The sequence below is a fragment of the Pseudochaenichthys georgianus genome, chromosome 11 (assembly GCF_902827115.2).
Source record: "Pseudochaenichthys georgianus chromosome 11, fPseGeo1.2, whole genome shotgun sequence".
Taxonomy (NCBI): Eukaryota; Metazoa; Chordata; class Actinopteri; order Perciformes; family Channichthyidae; genus Pseudochaenichthys; species Pseudochaenichthys georgianus.
In genome coordinates, this window is record NC_047513.1 from 14,085,811 (window position 1) to 14,098,828 (window position 13,018).

The window sequence follows — 13,018 nt, forward strand, 5'->3', positions numbered from 1 at the left end:
AAAACTCTGACTGTTGTGTGTGCTTATGCACCCAACAGCAGTTCAGAGTATACTGCCTTCTTGGAGACCCTGGAAAGAGTCCTGTATGGGGCTCCTAAAGGGGACTCCTTAGTCTTGCTGGGAGACTTCAACGCACATGTGGGCAATGATGGAGACACTTGGAGGGGCGTGATTGGGAGGAACGGCCCCCCTGATCTGAACCGGAGTGGTGGTTTGTTACTGGACTTCTGTGCTAGTCATGGATTGGCCATAACAAACACCATGTTCGAACATAAGGATGCTCATAAGTGTACGTGGTACCAGAGCACCCTAGGCAGAAGGTCCATGATCAATTTCGTTATCGTATCATCGGACCTGAGGCCGTAGTTTTTGGAGACTCGGGTAAAGAGAGGGGCGGAGTTTGTCAACTGATCACCATCTGGTGGTGAGTTGGGTCGAGTGGCGGGGGAAGCCTCTGGATAGACCTGGTAAGCCCAAACGTGTAGTTCGGGTGAACTTGGGAACGTCTGGAGGAGGCCCAAGTTCAGGAGCCTTCAACTCACACCCTTCCGGCGGAGCTTTTCGGGCCATTTCCTGTGGAGGTTAGGGACATTGAACCAGAGTGGTCGGTGTTCAAAGCCTCTATTGCCGAAGCCGCGGCGGGGAGCTGTGGTCTCAAGGTCCTAGGTGGCCTCAAGGGGGCGGTAACCCTCGAACCTCCTGGTGGACACCGGTGGTCAGGGAAGCCGTCCGACGAAGAAGGAGGGCCTTCAGGGATTTGTTATCCCGGGGGACTCCCGAGGCAGTTGCAAGGTACCGACAGGCCCGAAGGGCAGCAGCCTCATCCGTTGCCGAGGCAAAGCATGCGGGTGTGGGAGAAGTTTGGAGAAGACATGGAGAAGGACTTTCGGCGGCACCAAAGTTGTTCTGGAAACTGTCGCGACACCTCAGGAGTGGGGAAGCAGGGAACCATCCAGCTTGTGTACAGTAAGGATGGGACGTTGTTGAACCTCAACTGATGGGGTGTTGGGGCGTTGGAAGGAACACTTTGAGGAACTCCTGAACCCGACAAACTCTGCCCTCTATGTTAGAGGCAGAGCTGGAGTATGACGGGGGATCAACACAAATCTCCGGATGAGATCCGCCCGGAAATACTGAAGGCTCTGGGTGTTGAGGGACTGTCATGGTTGACACGTCTCATCAACGTTGCATGGAAGTCGGAAACAGTAACCGAAGGAGTGGCAGACCGGGGTGGTGGTCCCCATTTTCAAAAAGGGGGGTCAGAGGGTGTGTGCCAATTACAGAGGCATCACACTACTCAGCCTCCCCGGAAAGTTTACTCCAAGGTACTTGAAAGGAGGGTCAGGCCGATTGTCGAACCTCAGATTGAGGAGGAACAATGCGGATTCCGTCCTGGTCGTGGAACGACGGATCAGCTTTTTATTCTCGCAAGGATCCTGGAGGGGGGCCTGGGAGTACGCTTATCTGGTCTACATGTGTTTTGTAGACTTGGAGAAGGCGTATGACCGAGTTCCAAGGGAGTTACTGTGGGAGGTGCTGCGGGAGTATGGGGTGAGGGGGGTCTATACTCAGGGCCATCCAATCTCTGTACTCCCAAAGCGAGAGCTGTGTCCGGGTCCTCGGCAGTAAGTCGGACCCATTTCCGGTGAGGGTTGGCCTCCGCCAGGGCTGCGCTTTGTCACCAATCCTGTTTGTAATATACATGGATCGGATTTCGAGGCGTAGTCGTGGGGGGGGGGGGGGGGCCTGCAGTTCGGTGGACTAAGGATTGCACCACTGCTTTTTGCAGATGATGTGGTTCTAATGGCTTCATCGGTCTGCGACCTTTAGCACTCACTGGATCGGTTCGCAACCGAGTGTGAAGCGGCTGGGATGAGGATCAGCACCTCCAAATCTGAGGCCATGGTTCTCAGCAGGAAACCGGTGGACTGTCCACTCCAAGTAGGGAATGAGTCCTTACCCCAAGTGAAGGAGTTCAAGTATTTCGGGGTCTTGTTCTCGAGTGAGGGAACAATGGAGCGTGAGATGGGCCGGAGAATCGGAGCAGCGGGAGCGGTATTGCAGTCGCTTTACCGCACCGTTGTGACGAAAAAGGAGCTGAGCCAGAAGGCAAAGCTCTCTGTCTACCGGGCCATTTTCGTTCCTACCCTCACCTATGGTCATGAAGGATGGGTCATGACCGAAAGAACGAGATCGTGGATACAAGCGGCCGAGATGGGTTCCTCCGCCGGGTGGCTGGTGTCTCCCTTAGAGATAAGGTGAGAAGTTCGGTCATCAGTGAGGGACTCGGAGTTGAGCCGCTCCTCCTTCGCGTCGAAAGAAGCCAGTTGAGGTGGTTCGGGCACCTAGTTAGGATGCCACCTGGGCGCCTCCCGGTGTTCCAGGCACGTCCAGCTGGGAAGAGACCAAGGGGTAGACCTAGGACCAGGTGGAGGGATTATATCTCTTCGCTGGCCTGGGAGCGCCTTGGGATCCCCCAGTCAGAGCTGGTTGATGTCGCCAGGGAAAAGAAAGTTTGGGGCTCTCTGCTGGAACTGCTACCCCCCGCGACCCGACCACGGATAAGCGGGAGAAGATAGATGGATGGATGGATGATATATTATGATATTATATGATCGATGATCTGATTGATGATGTAATATGAATGATAAGTGCGACACGTCGGCGTCTTCTCTGCATACGGCAGTTTAAACTGTATTTCCTTTATCCTGTAATATGACTAGGGGTGCAACAACTAATCGACTTAATCGATTAAAATCGATTACCAAATTAGTTGCAAACTAATTCAGTCGTCGATTCGTTGGTGACGTCATCACGTGTGTTTTACGCCCCGTTAAGCTCTAACTTTATTGGTCTTTGTATCGGTACTGGAGACATTTAAAAAATATATGTCATGTATTATTGCTACAAAGACATTATATCGCAGTCTTAGTGTCGCCAACTCGTTTCTAATATGCAAAAAGACAAACAAATGCGTCTATGATGTATTTTCGATCTTTCTCTCCCCCGCCTGCTTGCGAGGGGGCGGGGCAGTTTATACACGGGCAGCTGCAACATGCAGCAACACACACACACGGGAGATGGCGGAGAGAACGCGCTCCGAGGTGGTTAAACTTTACCCGTCTCGATGTGGAGAATGCTCGTTACCAAAAGTTGAATACGAGATTAGCATGTAAGGGCGGTAACACGAGCTATTTGTCTAAACATTTAGCAAAAGTGCTCCACATCCAGACGGAGGAATGCACCGGGTTCGACTGTCTTTCTAGTAGCTCTGTAGCCCCGTCCACGAGTAACGTTTTCACGTCAGGTGTTATGTATGCTAGCAGCAACACACGGAGCTAACTACATTATACAAACATAATGATTAGAGGTAACAGAGTTATTTGCGGACTTTTGGTGACAGAGCCTTCAGTGTGGCATCCCCCACCCTCTGGAACTCTCTCCCCCCCCGAAATCCGCAGCGCCCCAACCCTGGACATTTTCAAAAAAGCCCTCAAAACGCACCTTTTTACCAAGGCTCCACTGTATAGTTAGTTTTAATAGGTGTATTTGTCCGCTACTTCCCCCCCCCACCCCCCTTAACCTGTCTGGCCTTTTTCCCCTCCACCCCCCCTACCCGACTTGTACAGCGACCTTGGGTTTCCTGAAAGGCGCTATAAAAAATATTATATATTATTATTATTATTATTATTTAGTTTGTTAAACTTTCAGCTATTCTGTTTACAGTTCTGTCATCAGATTATTTAATACGATTTGTTAAAACACTGTTGTTTCTGTCACTGTTTATTTCAATAATATATGTATTTTGGAATCAAGTATTCATCTTTATTGTCTTCATTGTTAGTTTCCACATGCCTAAAACAACCTCAAGCTAAATCTAAAAGTTGATGGCTAAATAAGAGCGTTTGAGAAATTGTGCAAGGCAAGTAATAGTCCGAATAGTCGATTAATCGTTTCATTAATCGATAGATTAATCGATTATCAAATTAGTCGTTTGTTGCAGCCCTAAATATGACATGAGAGATTTAAACTCCGCACACTGAGTTGATCTCTTTTCTATAGACGCCGGAGGCGGGCAGCGTCAGGTAAAACAAGTTATTTAGCCTTCTCAAACCTGAGCCTCACGCGCCGCCTATGGGGGATGTGCTAGTGACTTATCCGACCGGCTCACTTCGGTACTGGCCCATCGGGATTCGGACCCGATGGCCAGTCCGCCACTGCACCCAGCCCACGTAAACTGTCAATGGGGGGAGCCTCGCTGCGGGGAAACGGTGGACCTAGTGTCCCGATCGGAGTGGGATTTTATCTATTAATTTCCCCAACATTGTGGTAAAAAAACCACACGTTTAATCCATCTTGTTGGTACTACAACTACAAAAAGCATCGGTTTGTTTTCTCATCAGGAAATGCAGACCGGCTCAAACAAACGATTTTTAATCATCATCCTCATGATCATTTAATGTATCATATGTTCGCAGAATTGACATGAAAGCACTAATAAATGTAGTTTCATCCACTTGAGTTTACAACTACAAAAATAATCGATTTGTTTTTATATCACATCCGATGGGAGGAAATTCAGTAGCTCTCACTCCCGATTTTTAATCCTAATGTAATCATCATCTTCACCACGATCATTTATGTTTATGTTCGCCGAATTGACATGAAAGCACTGACAAATATGAATATACTGTAGTCAACTTCATTAAAACGTTATTAACGTGCCTAATCTCAGTAATTCACCATTTCTACGCATGACAACACACTTTGTCCGTGTTTGGCTTTCGAAGCGTTCCCGCATTGACGTCACTTCCGGCTTCCCCCAAAACTTCAAAATGAGTCGAAGGAATTTCCCCGCGATGTTCGAAATTATTGATATTTAACGCAACGGTATCGCTTTTTCTTGTTTAAACTGACGGTTCGAGATTACTAGTAGCCCAATATTTCATTGCACAACAGTTGTTGGGATGCTGTCACAGGCTCTTTAAGTAGCACCTCCGGCCAGGTGTCCCCGATCACGCTGATTGGCCTATTCAGCTCCACCCCATCGCAGGACCTGCAACATTCACACACACTCACAGGCCCCAGGCTCTGGGGCCGTCACAGTCACTTATAGTGCAGATGGGACACAGTTTTCGTTTTAGCAGCTTAGAAGCAGATTTGTTGGTATTATCAATCACAAGATGCAGTTTATCACAGTATTTCTCAAACTCGATCATGCTCTGATGAACACTTAATTCCCAATCAGTGCTTTTTTCAGGAAAAAGACAACCTACCACTCTTTCTTTGTTTACAAGTAAGAAACTATATCGGGCAACACTTTACCACCTCATGCTCCATAAATACCATGACGATGTTTGATTCAATTTAAAGTGGACCTATCATGCTATATTTGACTAATATATTGTCGGGCCATACCTATATAAAACATGTCTGTGAAGTTTTTTTTTCAAAATACCAAACAGATCATGCATTTTAGCCATGGCTCATTTCGCTCTATTTGCTCTTTTCCAGCCCTGTTTTTGCAAGGGCTGATTCTGTGAGAAGTCTTCTTCGCTGCTTTTGTGGCAGACTACAGCGCCACCTACAGGCCTGGCATATGTACTACAGTATCTACAGCGCTTTCGAGCGGCAATGGCCGTGGCCCAACCCCCCATTCCCCTGATAGGTGGAGAGTTGCCCATATGGCGGAGCTCCCTGTTTCTGACATCAGAACTATTTCAAATCTGTATCAGTCTGTATCAGCTCCGTTGCAGCCCCAGTTTTAGAGATTTGGGTATGGAGGAAAAGAGAGAGGGTTGTGTTTTCTGACACTTGGTGAGTTCCCTGACACACCGGGGACACATATTCATGTATAAAAGACATACAAAAGTGCATTTTGCATGATAGGTCCCCTTTAAGTAGCAGCACAGACTGTATTACTCAGAAAGGAAACTCCACAGCAGCATTTTGCCTGAGTGTTATTCTACTGAGGGCACCATGAATCATAGCTTGGCCTGCTATTCAAAGATTACCTAATACTGGGAGGACTTTTTTATTTTCCAAAATAACAAGTCTGTTATTGTATTTCACACTCCTCATTTCACACAACAGATCAAAGAAAAAATGTTGTCCACGGACTTGCGAAGAAAGTTATGCTCCAGCATTGTTAAACACCTGAAGGCACCACTGTTTTTACATTCGGAACAACTTTTTGCCATGAAAGACAAGTTGGACAACTTTCAACAAGTTGTTCCCTCTCACTCCAACCCACAAAACCATCAAGTAGATTAACAGACACTTGTTTTTATTTTAGCTTAGGTATAATGTTTTTTTCCTCGGATAACAATTCAACATTTCTGCGGTGAAAAGGGCTTATTACGACATTTATTATCAGGGCCCTGGATTAGTTATTTCCCTTACGAATGCAGACTTTTGAGAACAAATTGTTATGTTGTCTGTATCAGCAGATGTCACCAAGGTTCAAACTCATTACGTTTTTATCTTGACAGGACATGACATTGTGCTACCCCCACAAGCACACTCAAACATACACACCATTTCCCTTAATCTCTTACACCCCCACTTCCAAGCATTTCACGCCCACAGACTCCAGTCCCCTCACCCATATAAACTGGTAACGTTCAGGTCACAATACCACAAGCAGCTTGTTGGAGAGAAATTTCAAAATTAAAGCTCCTGCTACCATACAGGTATGATTTCGATTGTAGGCCTCTCAGGATTTTGGATACTCGCACTGCTGACCCTCCATGGCGCAGATGTGGGAGGTATTTGCTTTAAGATTCTTCAAGCATTTATACTTAATGTACTCTTCAAATTGCAATGCTGTTAACTTTTGTGAATTTTTTCCCACAGAGACCAAGAAAAGCTCTCTGAATGAGCCTGACGTGCCTTTCCCGCCTGCATTTCCCACAGTGAAGAACCTTGCTGCCGTCTGCCTCCTGGGTCAGGGTCGTCCCAGATACCTGTCCAGCTTCTTTCCAAACTCCGGGGTCAGTCACTTCCGTCGCCGTGGGAACGCCATCAACCGTATGGAGTCGTGGTTCAGTCTGTGCTGCAGAGGACAGGAGGACCAGATCTTCTGCTGCACACAACAAGCTGTGAGTGTGTGAGCCAGAGGAACAATTTCCCCACGGGGATTAATAAAGTATATCAAAAAAAAAAAAAAAAGAAGAAAATACTTTCTGTATTTCAATATTTCTGAAGATTTACAAAAAAAAAAGTTTCTTTTAAAATCAAATCATAACACGAAAAACATAATTGATATAATGTAACAATGAAAACTGTTGATTTAAAACATAATTCAGGAACAGGTTATATTTATGCCAGTTTTTATGTGCCTATTCTTAAAGATAGCTACATGGTGACCAAAAGGCCTCAGAGATTCAGCATGAGTAGTAGCAGATTCAAATACAAATGACAATAAACGTTTTGAAGAATTACTAAATCATAGAGTAATGTAGTCTTCTGCACCTAATAACAAAGCCACATATTTAACTAAGTGAACAGAGAATGGTGAGTATGTGTGCAGATTGAGCTGATGCTTTTGAGGGGAGATGAAATACCACTTTGTGACACCATGAATGTTTTTCTTACAGTGGAAACAAGCCCTGTCCCAGTTCTGTACTGAAGAGACTTCCACCATGACTGTGGCATATGTGTGCTGTGCGGACACAGGAGAGGCTCGCTGGACTTGCTTCAACAGCGAGCTGCCAAACCCAAACTATGATACAACCCCAGGCTACACTGCACCCCCGGTCCCTGAGGAGGCAGGATTCACCTTTGATGCAAATGCTTGCTAAGGGATAATCAACATAACATATACAGTATTAAAGAAAACAAAAAACGCCTATTGTATAACTTTTAGGGGGTAAGAAAAAAAAAATGTGTCCAAGATAATAATAATAAGAGGTATAATGCGATGTATCCTGCCGTTCTTATCAGAGAGGAAGACAGTAGTAAGGGTGATAACAGCTGAAGTATTATTTTATCTCTGTATTTACCCATGCTTTGTAACAACAAGAAAACGTTTTTCTCTCTGCACATTTTCAGTCAACACTCAAATAAGACAGTTTCTGACACATAATGTTGTTTTATTAGAGAAATAAAGGATGCAATGAAGACAGAAAAGATCTCAACTGCTTTTTTTTGTCACTTAACAAGCTACTGATAGTGGAATTGACATACATTGGGACAAATGGTAACAGGAAATAAAAAACAAGTTGAGTTTTGAAACAAGGTCATGTCATGTAACAGAAAAATCCCACATGTAATTAACCCTCTATGGCAAAAGTCAGGGTTCTTACACCTTTTCAAAAGTCAAATTCAAGCACTTTTCAAGCATTTTCAAGGTGCATTTTCCAGCTTTTCAAGCATCTTACAGCTGTTGTAAATTACATATTTATATACACATACTCAAATGATTATTTCCCTACCTCACATTAAATCAGATGTTCTTTATGCTATAAACAACCAAATGTGTGTTTCGTGATAGCATTCTACACGAGGATGAAAAATTAAAGAAAAGAAAACTAAGTTTAATATTTCAAAATTAGTGACCTGTACATAGACTAGGCCTCCCATATAACCTGGCTGAGCCAATATACAACAATCAGCCAAATAACTTTTCAATACATTATTGATTAATTGTTGGTAGTGAACGCAAGTCAGAGGTACATGGTGTACTTCTACTCCTCTACAGTTCAGAGGTACATGGTGTACTTCTACTGCACAACAGTTCAGAGGTACATGGTGTACTTCTACTCCACTACAGTTCAGAGGTACATGGTGTACTTTCCTTCACTACATGTATTTAATCCCTTTAGTTACTTCACAGATGAATGATGTGAAATCTAATCAAGTGTTGAATCAGACTTTAGTTCCACCCGGAGTAAATCTCTGCAGTATACAAAGTCATTCAGACTCGCTGCACCTTCACCAGCTCTGAGAACACTTTCATGATCAATCATTATAAAACATATCATATATATTATTCTGAAATGGACCAATCTGCACAACGACTACTTTTACTGTCTTTCACTATATTTAGATGAGAATACTTTTCTATTTTCACTTGAGGAACATTTTGAATGCAGGACTTTTACTGTAACAGAGTATTCCTACACTCTGGTACTTCTACTTTTACTAAGTACAAGATCTGAGTACTTCTACTTTTACTCAAGTACAAGATCTGAGTACTTCTACTTTTACTCAAGTACAAGACCTGAGTACTTCTACTTTTACTCAAGTACAAGACCTGAGTACTTCTACTTTTACTCAAGTACACGATCTGAGTACTTCTACTTTTACTCAAACAATATCTGAGTACTTCTACTTTTACTCAAACAATATCTGAGTACTTCTACTTTTACTCAAGTACAACATCTGAGTACTTATCCACCTCTGGTAGTGTATTAGCCTGAATTGTAGCCACAAAATCACGCAGAGCTGCATACAAATAGACTCACAATGGTAACAAGTGGAAAATAATATGTACAAATGTGTACAATGATTTTAGGTAATGTTGACTACTCAAGACACCTGACTTATACATCTCCAAAGGAAGACTGTGTTCATTCTACAATTACATGGGATTAAAGCAAAATGTAGTTTTAATTGTATAATACTTCAATTTTATATAAAAGACAGTTTGTTTTCATGTTTTCAAATAAACAAAGTCTTGGCTTTCAAAATATTAAACTTGTTTCGGCAAATTCAGATGATAAATACAACTTTGAAGCTTCGGCATGATTACAAGCAGAGAACGGACTAATGTAACGTCACAGCAAGCATAACAACAGCCGGTGTTTCTTGTGAGGTTTTCCCCGGAACACAAACGCAAAAATACACAAACACACTCGCGAGCTTCCCCGAGACCAGTAATACAAACGAAAATGTGTCTTCGGGTCAATGTGACTGATTTCGATAGAGCAAGTCACATTTGGTTTAGGCACGAAACATACTACCAGTAGAAATACATTGCTTTCAAAATCGCTCTGTGTCGAATCAATAGATTATATTTCGTGACTATATAACACGAAATGCCGTGAGAGCTTCATCCTCTGAACACCACACGATGGCGACTGTATAACATAGGTACGCTCCTCTGAAATAATTGTCCCCTGCAATTATTATTATCCCTCAATCGAGTTTGCTATTCAGCTAGCTAACGTTAGCTTAAACAAATGTAACATGCAACGTTAGCCTAATCTAAAATGCTCTACTACGGCGTACCTTTCATGTGGCTCGTCAGCGCAGACTCTCGCATCGTTATTTTTGGGCTTGACCCTCGTCTTGACCCTCGTCTTAGCCATGGCTTGTATTTGTCTTCTGCTAGCCAACGCTCGTTGAAACTGCAACCTCCTGGCACATAGTCATCTATCACTCTCATCAGAATGCCCAGGTCACACGTAACACAAACACTTGCAGGTCGCGCGCATAGCGCGGGAAGGCCGCAGCGGAGATGTTTTATGTAGAAGAGAAGCAATTATTTTCTTTTAATCTAAAAAGCGAACTATTCAGTCAGACAGCAATTTTTTGTAAAAGTAAAGCATTTACATTTTCAAGCACTTTATCTCAATTTCAAGCACCATTCCCAAAATTCAAGCACTTTCCCAACCTTGAAAACACCACGTCAAATTTCAAGCATTTTCAAGGATTTCAAGCACCCGTACGAACCCTGAAAAGTGAATTGCCTAATATTTTTGTCGTGGAATCAATTAATTTCTTTCTTTAAAGGCAAAAACATGAAAAAGCTAAGAAAAAAAACTATTGAATACAATATATTTGGAGCAACTTCATTTATAAATGGTTGTCAACTTAAAAACGTGTGTTCACAATGAGGGTAATTAAGTACATACAACTTAAAATTATTTTTAAATCATGTGGTAAAACTAGTCGGAACAACTTAATCTTTTGAGAAATCAACTTCAAAACTTGTGTTTATAATACCAATTATTAAGTAAGTGGTAATTAAAAACACCTCTGATTGTAGAGGAAAAGCCTTCTCCCCTAACTCAAATAACTTTGTTGCTTTAAGACAATTTCATGAGAAGTTGTCTTAACTCAATAAACATCGATGCAAACTGTTGCGTTGATTTTCTTTGTTGAGCCAAGGCATTTGTTTTTAGAGTGTGTGTGTATGTGTGTGTAGTGTGTGTGTGTGTGTGTGTGTGTGTGTGTGTGTGTGTGTGTGTGTGTGTGTGTGTGTGTGTGTGTGTGTGTGTGTGTGTGTGTGTGTGTGTGTGTGTGTGTGTGTGTGTGTGTGTGTGTGTGTGTGTGTGCGTCTATGTGCGTGTGTCTGTGTGCCTAACCCTATCTTGACCTTCACTGTCCTCATTGTCAGACGGAATAGCCCTAACAGCCTGATCGTGTCCCTTCTGCCCATAACATGTGTTGGTGTAAATTTCCTGTAAATATCAGTAGATTGGTAAAAACATTGATTAGGTTTATCATTTTACAGCTGAGCACACTTGCACACTTGTATGATATTGCCTGGAAAAAAGTGGTCAAGTGGCACAGTGTTGCCCAGAGGCAACGAAGGAAAAAAAATAGTTTTAGCTAATTAATACATACATAATAAGTCTTTAAACAATCAAATATACTTACGTATTCATGCACTTGCATGTATTTTTTATTTTAAGTTGTGTACATTTCTAATATGTTAAAAAGTGAAATGTATCTGAGTTGTGGAGGCAACATTATTCTACTATACTTAATTGTGTTAAAAGTGACCCCTACAAAGTTGGTAGTGTTGTGAAAAGTGACACAGTGGGAATCACAGCTAAAGAGGTTTATCGAGCAATTGCACAGCTAGCTGATAACAAAGCATGCGGCTCTGACCGAATCACTGCAGAGCACCTTAAACTGGCAAGCCCGAAGGTTGCATTTCTTTTTACCGGCCTCATGACTCATGGTATGTTGCCAGACTCCATGTTGACTGTTACTTTGGTCCCTGTCATTAAGGACAAAGCGGGCAAGGTAGGGAGCTTGGATAACTATAGACCAATTGCTCTAGCCGGTGTGTTATCCAAAGTCCTGGAAAGAATTTTGTTGGATAGACTATGTTCTTATTTATGTACCTCAGATAACCAGTTTGGCTTCAAGGCTAAGCATGGTACTGAGCTATGCATTTATGCTTTGAAGGAAATGGTAGAAACATATAGAAGACAGAATTCCACTGTTCTGATTGGTTTCATTGATGCCTCTAAGGCTTTTGACCGAGTTAACCATCATAAACTGTTTTTAAAATTGAGAGGTGTACCTAACAGTATAATTAGGATCCTGGCTTATTGGTATGCCAACCAGAGCATGCGGATACAATGGGGGAATGCAGTCTCGGCGCCATTTGGTGTTGGTAATGGAGTCCGCCAGGGGGGGCTCCTCTCACCATGCCTTTTTAATATCTATATGAATGATCTATCAGATGATTTAAGTGTCTGTAAAACAGGGTGTGTGATTGGTAATGTGATTGTAAACCATCTTATGTATGCCGATGATCTGGCAATTGTTTCTCCAAGCAGTGCTGGTTTTCAACAGTTGCTAAATGTTTGTTCTGATTACGGATTCAAATTTGACGTTAAATACAATGCTAAGAAGAGCGCTGTAATGATCTGTAGAGCAAAATGGGATAAGAACCTTTGTTTTCCAACATTCTACCTATCAGGACAGGTGCTGTCTGTTTGCTGTAACACTAAGTATCTGGGACACATCATCACAGATTAAATGGCTGATGATGATGACATGTATAGACAGCAGCGTGTCTTATATATACAAGCCAACATGTTGGCTAGAAAATTCTCTTGGTGTTCAGATAAGGACCAGGTTAAGGTGAACCTCTTTATAGCTTATTGCACTCCTCTCTACTGCCCCCTTGTGGGTCAAGTATAAGAAGGCGAGCCTCCGGAAGCTCCAGGTTGCATATAATGACTTTTTGCGTATACTGCTTAGAAAACCAAGGTGGTGCAGTGCAAGTGAAATGTTCTGTAATGCACGAGTCAACACGTTCCATGCTCTTTTG

At 42.9% G+C, this 13,018-nt stretch overlaps 1 protein-coding gene across 1 annotated transcript; it reads left to right on the top strand.

The window, feature by feature from the left end:
- Positions 1-6,622: 6,622 nt before the first annotated feature.
- ecm1a (extracellular matrix protein 1a) lies at positions 6,623-8,130 on the top strand. The gene is made up of 3 exons (XM_034094573.2): positions 6,623-6,767; positions 6,856-7,100; positions 7,599-8,130. Exons 1-3 carry the CDS (start codon positions 6,695-6,697, stop codon positions 7,800-7,802), a joined length of 522 nt encoding a protein of 173 aa, XP_033950464.1. The 5' UTR covers positions 6,623-6,694; the 3' UTR covers positions 7,803-8,130.
- Positions 8,131-13,018: the final 4,888 nt, after the last annotated feature.

Coding starts and splice junctions, on each gene's coding strand:
- ecm1a (XM_034094573.2), top strand. CDS start 6,695: ATGATTTCGATTGTAGGCCTCTCAGGATTTTGGATACTCGCACTGCTG. Junction 6,768..6,855: donor CCATGGCGCAGATGTGGGAG/GTATTTGCTTTA, acceptor TTTTTCCCACAG/AGACCAAGAAAAGCTCTCTG. Junction 7,101..7,598: donor TCTGCTGCACACAACAAGCT/GTGAGTGTGTGA, acceptor TTTTTCTTACAG/TGGAAACAAGCCCTGTCCCA.